Below are 12,851 nucleotides of genomic sequence, written 5' to 3' on the forward strand. Positions count from 1 at the left end.
GAAAAGGTCTCTCGAAAAATAGGAAGCGATGACATGGAAATGGATTTCAGTTTCCAAATGACGGAAAAAATCTGAAGCAACAACGACCGTTTGATTGAACTTTAGCCAGTTTGCTCAATAAGCAGACGACACATGCAGTGGTCCACACGGTGCAGTGAGTTAAACCGACCTCACGCTGTGTTGTTTCCCACAGACGCTCGCGGTGGCTACTGCTACTCTGGTGTGCTGAACGGGCGCTGTGCCAATCAGAACTCCCAGCTGATGACCAGAATGCAGTGCTGCTGTGACAGTGGACGCTGCTGGTCGGACGGCTCCGCCCCTGAGATGTGCCCCGCTCGAGCAACAGGTGGAGTCTCTCTCCATCACATGGCCTCAACTCTGTGTCTCCATGTGTCCACACAGGCTCAACCCTCTGTTGTTTTTCCAATGTTCTCATTTTAGTGGAGTACCAGAAACTGTGTTTCCAGTTACCTGATGGGAACGGTGGAGTGCCGGTACCTGGTCGTGTCCCAGGGAGTCCCGACCAACCCGGCATCTACCCATACCCTGGTCAAACTCCTGGGCAGGTTCCTGGCCAGATACCCGGTGTGATCCCCGGTCATATTCCCATCCAGGTTCCAGGACACGTCCCTGGACAAGTGCCGGGTCAGATTCCAGGACAATATCCAGGACAATTCCCAGGACAATATCCAGGACAATATCCAGGACAATATCCAGGACAATTACCAATACAGCCTCCGCCAGGTATACTTCTACTGCAGGCTGTGTTTGTGTCACTTGTTCACACTCTCGAAAAGACAAAGTTGTTATGTTCCACAATAACATGCAACTGGTACTGGCGATGATTTAATGTCTGAGTCAGTGGATGTGCAACGCTGCACCCCCCACCCAACTTGATTTGCAATGTTCAAATTCTTAGTTTTGAGCAACAACAACCCACATGCTCCGTTTAATGAGCTGCGTGTTAATGATGGAAAACATTGCGCCAGTAAGGCTTCATCTGGGTGTGGCTGTGGAGATAGTAAACATGTCTAGTAAAAGTGTTGGAAAGGAAGCAACCGTATACATTTGCGGACTGAAGTCAAGAGTTTAAATAACAGTGTGTGAAAAGTTCCATGATGAAATTAGAAAAAGTAAGTTGGGGTTAGATTAGATTAGATAAGATTAGATTCAACTTTATTGTCGTTGCACAGTACAAGTACTTATACAACGAGATGCAGTTTAGCATCTAACCAGAAGTGCAAAAAAAGAAGTTAGAGTGCAGAGTATTGTGCGTATTTAAAATGGAATGTAAATAAATAAGATATGTACAGTAACAAATATATATGGAAGTAGCAAATATATATGGAATAGTACAGTTAGCAGAGCTTCTTGGAAATTAGAAAATCAAACAACCTTTAACCTTTAATCTTATCGTAGCAGATTCTGCTAAATCTCAGTACAATGCAAACTGAGTGTGTGGATAGATCTGGACATACAAATCAAAATGCCTTGTTAATGGTGTTTAACTTTTATACTGAGATGTTTTCCACTTCCAGTACTACGCAGCTTGAACTACTCTAGGTACATTTGTAGTAAATGTGTCTAACTGTGGACCTATAGTCAGCACTATGCTGAATGATCCAAGGAAGGCAGATGCTTTGGATTCCTCATCATGGGATTTGATCGTTCCATGTTTTTCATCAGGTCCTGCTATCATCCAGACCCAGAACATCACCAACATGTGCCAGGCCTACCGCAACCTCTGCCTGAATGGCCGGTGCATCCCCATGCCGGGCATCGGGTATCGCTGCGAGTGCAACATGGGCTTCAGTCTGGACGGAAGGGGAGAGTGCGTCGGTGAGTTTGAAACAGAACCAGAATCAGGTTCCTTCTCAACAGGGTTCATGACAGAGCTGAAGGTTTTTGAGTATCTTGTTGTTTTCGCTCCAGATGACGATGAGTGTGAGAGAAACCCGTGTGCACATGGAGAGTGTCTGAACACGCCCGGGTCTTACATCTGTCAGTGTCCCGTTGGATTCCAGACCACTGCCACCAGGACAGAGTGCAGAGGTCACACACACACACACACACACACAGACACACACACACACAATCTAAGATGATGCATGTGTTTACTGTGCTTTCTGTTTGGTCTGTGCCAGATCTGGATGAGTGTGTGGCCAACGGGCGGATCTGCAACAATGGCCGCTGTGTGAACACCGAGGGAAGCTTCCACTGTGTCTGCAATGCTGGATTTGAAATTACGGCAGATGGCAAAAACTGTCAAGGTTTGTTCATTTCTGGCGTTTGCACTAATGCTGCAGAGACATATTCAGAGGGTGTTTCTCTGTCCTAACCACAGGATGAGTAATTTTTTGTGTTAAATATTCCTTGGATCTGTTGGAGGTGGTGATTAAACTCTCTCTCCTCTTTCATTCGTTACCCCCTCAATGATGGCTGAGTTTTCATCCTGCCTTCCATTCAGTCATTTTGGAACTGCTATAAACTCTTTTGATTTCTGAAGGGGCGTCCTCCACGGATCCATTTTTACAAACCTGCAATCCTGTAACTATAAAAACACAACTCCATTTTAGCACGTTTCACAAAAAGCAAAGTCACTGAGTCACAACGTCTTCACCACTGGATAGTTCTGTCCTTCTGTGATCAATTTGTATGTTTTTGCAAATTCAGTGTCAGTCAGTTTATCTGAGGGGAAGTAGAGGGGTCAAAGGGGGTGTCGTGGTGGTTTTCACAATAAAAGAAAACCTCGCTCCAGCCTGCAATTGAGTTGATTTAGATTTTAAAACTTTGATTTCTGATATACCTCAAAAATATACTTAAGTTATCACCCACTGCACAACTGCACTTTATCCATTTTGACCCATATCCGTTAATTTATTTATATATATTTTATAACTGAGTACCGTAACCTGGTGCAGGACTGTCATTGTTCAAACTAGTTATGATTAAAAAAAAAACCTTATAGTTTTTCTTGTCTCTTATATTTATTACACATGAATGAACCTTGTGCCAGAGAGTGTATAAAAAGAGTCAGATCTAGTTTTATAGACTTGGCCGTTCAAACAGAATTTTTTATTTTTAGTCTTCTGATTCCGATCTTAACTTCGCATTTGTTTGATGGAATTGATTCTCTGACAACACACATAATAACACACAGTATGTGACAGTGAGCTATCAATTGTGAATTACACGACAGCCATTGACTGCAGTTTGACAGTAGAATGAGGCCGAATGTTAACCAGCATATGTTTCTCGGTCCATCAATTTGTCTCTGTCCGTCCACAGACCAGGACGAGTGTCTGATCAGGAACATGTGTCTCAATGGACTCTGCATCAACGAGGACGGCAGCTTCAAGTGCATCTGCAAACCTGGGTTCCTCCTGGACAGCAGTGGACGCATGTGTGTAGGTGTGTTTGTCACAGCAGCGCAGCTCTACACTGTTACATCACCGGTGCACATATGCTTCATTTCGGTCGTTTTTCTTCAACTACATTTGCAGCTAATTTGAAAGGTGGCTACTTCTCTGGCATGTTAGTGCTGCTGTTATGTGAGTCTTTGCACACAGGGCAGAAATCCCCCTAAAAGCCTTGGAAAAATTCCTCAGCATCCTGGCAGGCCAGCTGGACATGTGGATATTCGGGACCCGCCTATTCTAAAGTTCTCGCAGGCAGCTTTTCCTAAACTTGTCCAATGTGAGAAGAAAAAAAAAAGGGGAAAGCAGCGTCCTCCTGGAAACCATGTTGCAATAACAGAGCCTCGGCTTGATAATAACACAAAACAGTCGGGTTGATTTTCACCTCTAACACACAGGTTGTGGTTTCCGCTGCTTTTCACGTTTGTTTGTCTGGATTTCAACAGATTAACTCAAAAGTTACCGACCTGATTTCTCTAAAAGTTTGTGGAAGGGTGGGGTTTGACCCGAGGAAGCATCCAATACATTTTGGAGCAGATTTGGACAAACAGGTGGTTCCAGGGAATTCTTTTCACTTTCTTTTAACCTGGTGAAAAAGGGTGTTGTCCTCTCTGACCACCCTTGTTGTGTTGCCTGACACCTTCAGATTTATGGATCAGTCAAGCCCAACATCAGACCTCAGCTTACATTGATGTGATGATGAGGATTGGTTCCATAAATCTCCAACTAGCCAACAAAGTCTCTTCCCTGTTCTCCTCCCCCTTGACTCCATATACAGACGTTTGATCTCAGAGACACCGACCCGGTTCACTCACGGCAGAATAAATAAACACCAGAGTCGGGTGTGGGTGAAGGGTGCTGATGTATGCAGTCATTAATGAAATGTGTGTAGTCTGAAGGGGCCCTGGGACCTCATTGTCTCTATCTACAGTCTCTCTGTAGAACACACACCCAGACAGAACACACACACACACACACAGTTATGCGTGCATGCCATATCGCTGTTTACGCTCATTATGATAATTATTATAATACGCTGATGGGATTAAGGGGCAGGAGAAGAATGTTTTTTCTTAGTTGAGGTCATAAATTAAGACTGTACAGCAGTTTGGGCTTTTTAATGGATCAGGAGCCTGAGGATCAACCAGCACTTTAGCAAGATAACGGTTTGTTTTAATGGAATTTTGCCTTTTACTGTTCAAGAAATCATTTTTGCTGTATCTGTTTCCAGACATCGATGAGTGCGAGACTCCAGGCATGTGCATGAACGGCCACTGCGTCAACACGGAGGGATCTTTCCGCTGCGAGTGCATGGCCGGGATGGCGGTGGGCCTGGACGGACGGGTCTGCGTCGGTGAGTAGACGGAGTTCTGTTTCCAGGACGGGCTTGTTTGTTTGTTTTGGATACCGTGGCACGCAGACATCTCACACCAATCTCAGCACAAGAAAAAACACACTCCTCAGGTGGAGGTAGATCAGAGGCCATGGAGTTACTGAAGCCAACGCAGACACTGTTTATTTTGGTGGCTGGCGTTTGTCCCTCTGCTTCGGTCTGGCGGCAGAATCTCTGAAAGTGTTCAGCTGCTGCACACAGAAGATACAAATCCACTTTCAGTTTTACTTTCCTGACTTTTTCTGGAGGGGCTGAATCTGAGGACACAACTGTCTGAGTCAGTTTGACACGTAAAAGACAAAGTTGTCATCTCGTAAGGACCACGAGATTTGAGAACTTTCCACAGCGTCATTAAAATTTTACATCCTGTCTCCTGTCTCCTGTCTCCTGCCACCTGTCTCCTGACTCCTGTCTCCTGTCTCCTGCCACCTGTCTCCTGTCTCCTGTCTCCTGTCACCTGCCTCCTGTCTCCTGTCTCCTGTCTCCTGTCTCCTGTCTCCTGTCTCCTGTCTCCTGTCTCCTGACTCCTGTCTCCTGTCTCCTGCATCCAGACCCCAGCCCTGAACGTTCTGAGCATTTACCTGTTCTTGTTATTTCGTCTGATCCGGACAATCTCCTGCTGTGATTTAACATATGTGAAAGGAAAAGTCCAGAAAGTGTCTGTTCCCCATTTTCTGGAGATTTTACAGAGTTCATGTCTCTCAACAGCTTTAGGTTTGGAGTACGTCCTCTTTTACAGTAATAGGACAATTAATCACTCTCTAAACATTAAGATAAAGATCTCAACAGATTTCAACCCGAACAAAGAGTAGAATGACGATGTCGTATTAAACCCCATCCATGAGCAGATGTTGGTCAACACTGATGAATGTTTTCTGGCCCCCCCCCCCCCCCCCCCCAGTACCCAGATCTGTTTATGGCTTTATTTTCAACATTCCCACATTTCCCCCTGAAAGATGTTTCTTTGTGTGTTGTGTGGGAAGTACTGAAATGCTGTTATTCAGTCTGGCGGGGTTTTCAACAGGATGATATCAGGGCAGTAGAATGCCTCAAATCCCTGGATATCATGAGGAGAGGACAACCATTTGTTTTCCCGGTCTTGTTGTTTATTGCCCTGTCTGTTTCTCTCGCCCTCCTCTACGTTTCTCATCCGCTGTCTTGTCATGTTTTGTCTGAAACAGACACACATATGCGCAGTACGTGTTATGGCGGCTACAAGCGAGGCCAGTGTGTGCGGCCGCTGTTCGGAGCCGTGACCAAGTCGGAGTGCTGCTGTGCCAGCACGGAGTACGCCTACGGGGAGCCCTGCCAGCCCTGCCCGCCACAGAGCTCTGGTAGGGATATTCTAATCACTCCACCCTTGTGTACACACACACAAACACGCACTCAAACACACACTTAAACAAACAATCAAACATAGCTTGCGTTGCATTTAAAACAAAACACACCTGTGAACGTCAGGAGGTTCGGATCAGACGCTGAGTCTTCTGTGACATATTGATTTCAGTATGATGATCGTTAGACATGACAGCTTCCTCACACACACACACACACACACACACACACACACACACACACACACACACACACACACACACACACACACACACACACACACACACACACACACACACACGGACGCTGCAGTCACTTCTCATTAGACCTGCCAATTAAAGTTCCTGTGTCACCAGACGTCAGAGCTGCACCACATTAAGGAGAAGGTTTTATATACATCTCGGGTAAATGAGAAAGTCTGGAAACGGATAATAACACGGTGTCAATGCTTTGCTATGTGATTCCTGGGATTAATGTAAACGTGATGTTTTCACAAACGCTGTTATTTCTCACTTCATCAATTGAACTGTTTGTGCTGTTTGTGTTGCAGCTGAGTTCCAGGTGCTCTGCCCCAACAGCATCGGTGAAACCGGCGACGGAAGAGGTAACGGCCACAAGGTTTTTTTGTTTCTGTCGGAATTCAAACACAGAGGCAACCGTTGTATTAGTTTGTCTTCCTCTCATAATCAATGAGTTCATCTCTCAACCTTCTCAGATATTAACGAGTGCGCCCTCGACCCTGAAATGTGCCAGAATGGAGTGTGTGAGAACATGCTGAGGACGTACAAGTGCACCTGCAATGACGGCTTCGAGGTCGACCTCACGGGCAAAAACTGTGTCGGTAGGTGACGTCTCATCTAATGTGCTGATGTTAAAGGCCTTGATATCATATGACAGAGTGAGGGAAGTCATCTGTGTTTGTGTTTGTGTGTGTGTGTGTGTGTGTGTGTGTGTGTGTGTTTCCTCAGACATCGACGAGTGTCTGATGAACAGGCTGCTCTGTGACAACGGGCTGTGCAGGAACACACCGGGTAGTTTCACCTGCCAGTGTCCTAAAGGATACCGCTTCAATCCGGCAAGCGATGTGTGCGAGGGTCAGTGACACGCTCATCGTGTCGCACAACACAGTCTCACTTCAGATCCGCATGTGTGAAGTCAGACTGATGAGAGAAAAGCCCCTTTAGAGAAAAGAATAAAAGTTTAAGTTTGTTTTTGTCTCCCACAGATGTGAATGAGTGTGAGTCCAGCCCCTGTATTAATGGAGATTGTGTGAACAGCCAAGGGTCCTTTGTGTGTTTGTGTTCCATGGGCAGTTCGTTGGACAGCTCGGCCCTGGAGTGTATAGGTGAGTGAACTTTCTAGTGTTTTGGTTTTGATATAATTAGAAAAACTGTATTTGATTCCATGTAAAAATTAGTAAAAAAAAATGTAGGGATCATTACATTTAACAATGTGAGAAATTTGGGTTGAATATTCTTTAAATTTCAGAAAAATATGACAAATATTTTGAAAACGCCGCATTTTAAGTTGTAAAAATAAAGAAAAAACTGTTTTATTTCTCAGCCAAGTTCACCTTTGATAAGCCAATCAGCACTCTTATTATTATTATTATCATTATTGATATTATTATTATTAGAAGTAGTATTAGTAGTTTTTTGTCCTCAATTAATTAAATAAATCATATTGAATACCTGGTGGTTGTACGTTTTGTTTATCTTTTTAAACAGAGACAACAAAAAGCACCTGCTGGCTGAAAATAGTCAACAACCGCTGCGAGGTCAACATCAACGGGGCGACACTGAAGTCCCACTGCTGCGCCACACTGGGAGAGGCCTGGAACAGCCCCTGTGCCAAATGTGAAAAAGGTGAGCTGATTCATTTGCACCATTATACACAATCGAGTATTTACCACATTCTAATCTATCTTTGCCCCCCCCCCCCCCCCTTCAGATCCGATCTGTGGTAAAGGTTTTTCTCGAGCCAGAGGAAACGTGTGTGAAGGTGAGTTCTGCCTCGATGCCACAGAGCTCTGGACGCTCACACTTGCTTTGTGTTGTTGGGAGTGTGAGACTCAGTTGGAGCTGCTGCTGACGTTGCTCTGTGTGTGTCCTCTGCTGTCAGACGTGGATGAGTGTCAAGTGTTTCCTGGGGTGTGTATCAACGGCAAGTGCATCAACACACCGGGCTCCTTCTTCTGCCAGTGCCCTCCAGGGATGACTGTTGATGTCAGTGGCAGGACGTGCATTGGTGGGTATATAATGTATAAGTGCAGAAGTGAGTCAGTGTGTGTTGTTGTGTGCGATTCTTTCTAACGGTCTCTGTGTGTTTCAGACCTGCGCACGGAGCAGTGTTACCTCACCCACGAGGACGAGCGCTGCGGGGCGCCCATCCCAGGGAAGCACCGGGTGGACGCCTGCTGCTGCTCGGTGGGCGTGGCCTGGGGCCCCGACTGCGACGAATGTCCAGAAAAGGGCGGGACGGACTACACACGTCTCTGTCCCCGGGGCCCGGGCTTCTCACACAGGGGGGACTTCATCAACGGCCGGCCCTTCCTAAAAGGTAGCGTCCTGCCCAGAGACTGCCAGGACTCCGTGTTGGTTCAGCTGCTGTGTCTCACCTGTCCCTCTGCTCTTCACCTCAGATATCAATGAATGCAGGATGATAAACAGCCTGTGCTCGAACGGCCGGTGCAGAAACACCATCGGCAGCTTCCGCTGTCGGTGTGACAGCGGCTACGCCCTGGACTCGGATGAGCGGAACTGTACTGGTGAGTTTTTCTGATGGAATCAACAGTTCAACCATTAAGAGTCCAGGGCTGAATGTTACCTTTGGATTTGCCTTTATAAACCACGTAAAAATGTTTTGCCTTTATAACCAGACAATCATTTTTTCACTTTCAGATAGTATATCAACATATTCGACAACAAAATACACAAAAAACATAAAATCCATTATGGTGAATTCCATGTTTTTCTTTTTTATTAAAAAACCACAAACCTGCTCAAGTTGAAAATGTAACAGCAGGTTGTAAATGTAAAACTGATATAACGTCAAGCAATTTACATCAATAGACGTTTATATTCTCTTATAGCTAAACTACTTCAACATTATGAAGATAAGTTTAATGGAACGCCTGCATCATCTTATCTTGAATTCTTTTACTTGTGTGAAGAAAATTCTTTTTTTACATTGGATTCATACGATCATGAACTGGGCCCATCAACACCAAACTAGAAACTCAACACTAAGTCAGCACTTTTGACTGAAATAGAAACCGATGCTCCATGTGGCTCCGTGTTTCTGCTGTGACGTGATTGACGAATTGGTTTTGGGCAAATTAGCGGCAATGATAGTTTTAATTCATCATTATCTAACATTTTATTGACTAAACAACAAACAACAGCTGATAAACTTTACAATGGTTGTTCGAGTGAGTAAAGAATCTTGATTTCATTGCTCCCGTTGGAGCCGACGAACTTCCCCAGTTTCTATTTTCTGGTTGTAATGTTTTCATCAGCTACAACAACACTGTGGCATTTGCATTGCATCTGAACAAGTCAAGCCCTTTTTCCACCAGTCCCCTGCTCCGAATCCCTCAGCCAACATCAATTACAGCAAAGTGGTGTAAAGCCATCGCCTGCGTTCGCATACTTCATGCACCCTAATGGGAATCTGGCTGCTGTGGACGTGTTGGAGCCGGTCCCTGTCGTCTGGTTAGCTGTGTTACAGCTCTGTTGAAATGTGCACACAGTCGTTTAAGGTTTAAGTGTCAGTGTGTCGTTACTTTATTTTTGAAATAATTTATGGGCTCCTCGGGAGTAAACGATATCTGAGACCTTTTAACCCCCCGATGAGTGATATCCCAGTCTCTGCCCTGAGTGTTTTAAAATGTGGATTCAAATCAAAAAGGGATCAGGCCTTCAGATTTAGACTTTGGCAGAATTCGCCTGAAGACCTTTAATTTCAACCTTTGGATGTTTTATAGCTTTTCTCTGATGTTTTTACCTTTTGTTGAATAGTTGGTGCTTTCTTTTCCTTTCATTTGTATTTTGTATTTTAGCTTAACTGCTTCACCTGTTTTCGTTTTTAACCGAATTAAAAAGCTTTTCCTCTTCTTCTGCAGACATCGACGAGTGCCGCATCTCCCCCGACCTGTGTGGTCAGGGCCGGTGTATCAACACAGCCGGGGACTTTGAGTGCGAGTGCTTTGAGGGTTACGAGAGCGGCTTCATGATGATGAAGAACTGCATGGGTAAGTGATGAGTCCTCAAGCCCCGCCCACACCTGCAGACGTCACGATACACACAACCTCTTCGGCTCGACCTGATTTGGTTCAGTGAGATGCAGAAAATGCACTTTTGTGAGGATGTGATTAGGAAAAAATTCGATCTCACAGCTGGTTAAAGGATCCAAGAGCCCGGAGCTTTGCCAACCAACCAAGGTCTCCAAGCACAGGGAGGGCCCACCACACAGACCACGTCCCAGTCACAGCCCTCGTCCCGGTCGCAACCCACGTCCCAGTCACAGACCACGTCCCAGTCACAGCCCTCGTCCCAGTCCCATCCCTTGTCCCAGTCCCATCCCTCGTCCGAGTCACAGCCCTTGTTCCAGTCACAACCCTCGTCCCAGTCACAGCCCTCGTCCTAGTCACAGCCCTCTTCCTAGTCCCAACCCCTCATCCCAGTCACAACCCTCGTCCCAGTCACAACCCTCCTCCCAGTCACAGCCCTCGTCCCAGTCCCAGCCCTCGTCCCAGTCACAAACCTCGTCCCAGTCACAACCCTCGTCCCAGTCACAGCCCTCGTCGGAGTCACAACCCTCGTCCCAGTCACAGCCCTCGTCCCAGTCTGAGGCCTCGTCCCAGTCAAAGTCCTCATCCCTGTCAAAGCCCTCGTCCCAGTCACAGCCCTCTTCCTAGTCCCAACCCCTCATCCCAGTCACAGCCCTCGTCGGAGTCACAACCCTCGTCCCAGTCACAAACCTCGTCCCAGTCACAGCCCTCGTCCCAGTAAACACCCAGCCATCTCCTCCATAAGCTCCAGATGAGGTGCTGGGGCTCACATGCCAGACCTGGAACCCGTGTTTAGACGGCTGATGTAATGTGAAATCTCCAGGCTGTGTACTGTTGTATGTGTATGTGTGTGAGAGAGGAGGGTTAAAGTGACTTTGTCTAAACCCTTGCGTGCTGTTGAGAACACGTGTGTGTGCACACCAAGTGTCGCCACAATCGCCCTGCACAACTGCTTCATAAAGTCTTCAGGATAATTGTCCTTTATTAGAAACTTGAGCAGCATGTGAGCGACACACAATCGGCTCCCCGGGATAATGTTTCTTTTTTTAATATGAAGCTACGAGTAATAATGTTCTGCCATCTGTGAAAATACTTCATGCTCTATTCCTGTTGTGGTCGAGTCCTTCGACGCCGCTCGATTCAATCCGTGGGAGGAACGGTATACACACAAAATGGAGTCTCAGTACTTGTGTTGGCCCAAAGCCGCCATTAGACAAAAAGTTGGCGCTACATCGTTTACTTGCACGCTGTAGCAAAAAGTTAAAAAAGGATCTGTGACTGGAAATAATGTGGACAGGGTTTCAATCAGGAGCTGTCGGTGCTGACTGTAAAAGCAGGCTAACCAAAATACTTTTTCAACAAACTATTTTTATTTCTGTCAATCTACATTCTTAATGTTTCTGCCGCTCCTAATGAATCAGCACGTCCCAGACCCAGAGTCTCCCTTACACTGGAGCCTCACTAATGTTCAGGTCAAAGTTAAACTCTAAGTTTTACCTGTAAACGGCCCAAAGTATTCATCAATCCGATGGGCTCCATAGACGACAGGTGAAACAAATATTTGAAGAGGCCGGTTCCAGTGTGACTGAACCCTAACACTGCATACCTCTGCCTGTGCCTGTGTGTGTGTGTGTGTGTCGTACATGGCTGTGTGGCTTTTTTTCCCCATCAGACATCGATGAGTGTGAGAGGAACCCTCTGCTGTGCCGCGGGGGCGAGTGTGTAAACAACGAGGGCAGCTTCCAGTGCGTGTGCCCCGACGGACACGAGATCGCTCCGGACGGCTCGGCCTGTCTCGGTGAGTCATGAGCCAACGCTTCCTTTCTTCTTCGGGTGATCTATGTGCACGAGTGGGGTTTCCTGGGAGATTAAAGGGTGAGTAGAAAAGATGATGTTGCCCCCCCCCTCCTCTGCCTGCCGCTATGTGTGTGGGCTCACCGAGGCTGAGTGGGTGGGTGGGAGTGTTTGAGTTCCCTCTGTGTATACGTGGGGTACACAGAATACTCTTTAGTAAATGGGCTGATTTGAACTCTGGACCAGTGAGTGTGTCTGAATGCAAAAAAAAATGTCTATGTTTAGAATTTAAAAGCGATTCCTAGATTGACTAGAGATATTTCCGAATTGCTGATATTTTAGCTAGCTCTGGTTAACACTAAAGGAAATCACCTCTTCTTCTTCACTGCTCTAAAAACAGCACTTGTAATACTATCCTGATTATTTGTGTTTAGTGATAATTTGTATGAAATAGCTTTTTCTTTGAGGTAACATTGTCTGGTTTACATTTACATTTCATTATCTTTTAAGGATCTCAAGGCACTTTGAATAAAAGGTCAACACTTTATGAATTAAAGAGAAACACAACATGTCCCCCAATGAGCACCAACTTGACTGGACATGTAGCAACAACACAATCTTC

General features: G+C 45.9%; 1 protein-coding gene across 1 annotated transcript in view; it reads left to right on the forward strand.

The window, feature by feature from the left end:
• The window catches only part of fbn1 (fibrillin 1), a 58,859-nt gene that overhangs the window by 15,824 nt on the left and 30,184 nt on the right, over positions 1-12,851 (forward strand). Inside the window, exons 10-28 of the mRNA XM_062407559.1 lie at positions 194-346; positions 442-744; positions 1,687-1,839; positions 1,933-2,052; positions 2,145-2,270; positions 3,289-3,411; positions 4,648-4,770; positions 5,991-6,143; positions 6,695-6,748; positions 6,860-6,985; positions 7,113-7,238; positions 7,370-7,489; positions 7,872-8,009; positions 8,095-8,145; positions 8,266-8,391; positions 8,476-8,703; positions 8,786-8,911; positions 10,268-10,396; positions 12,108-12,233. Coding sequence (XP_062263543.1) covers positions 194-346; positions 442-744; positions 1,687-1,839; positions 1,933-2,052; positions 2,145-2,270; positions 3,289-3,411; positions 4,648-4,770; positions 5,991-6,143; positions 6,695-6,748; positions 6,860-6,985; positions 7,113-7,238; positions 7,370-7,489; positions 7,872-8,009; positions 8,095-8,145; positions 8,266-8,391; positions 8,476-8,703; positions 8,786-8,911; positions 10,268-10,396; positions 12,108-12,233 — 2,604 coding nt within the window. The remainder of the gene's footprint in view (positions 1-193; positions 347-441; positions 745-1,686; positions 1,840-1,932; positions 2,053-2,144; positions 2,271-3,288; positions 3,412-4,647; positions 4,771-5,990; positions 6,144-6,694; positions 6,749-6,859; positions 6,986-7,112; positions 7,239-7,369; positions 7,490-7,871; positions 8,010-8,094; positions 8,146-8,265; positions 8,392-8,475; positions 8,704-8,785; positions 8,912-10,267; positions 10,397-12,107; positions 12,234-12,851) is intronic.

The sequence above is a fragment of the Platichthys flesus genome, chromosome 1 (assembly GCF_949316205.1).
Source record: "Platichthys flesus chromosome 1, fPlaFle2.1, whole genome shotgun sequence".
Taxonomy (NCBI): Eukaryota; Metazoa; Chordata; class Actinopteri; order Pleuronectiformes; family Pleuronectidae; genus Platichthys; species Platichthys flesus.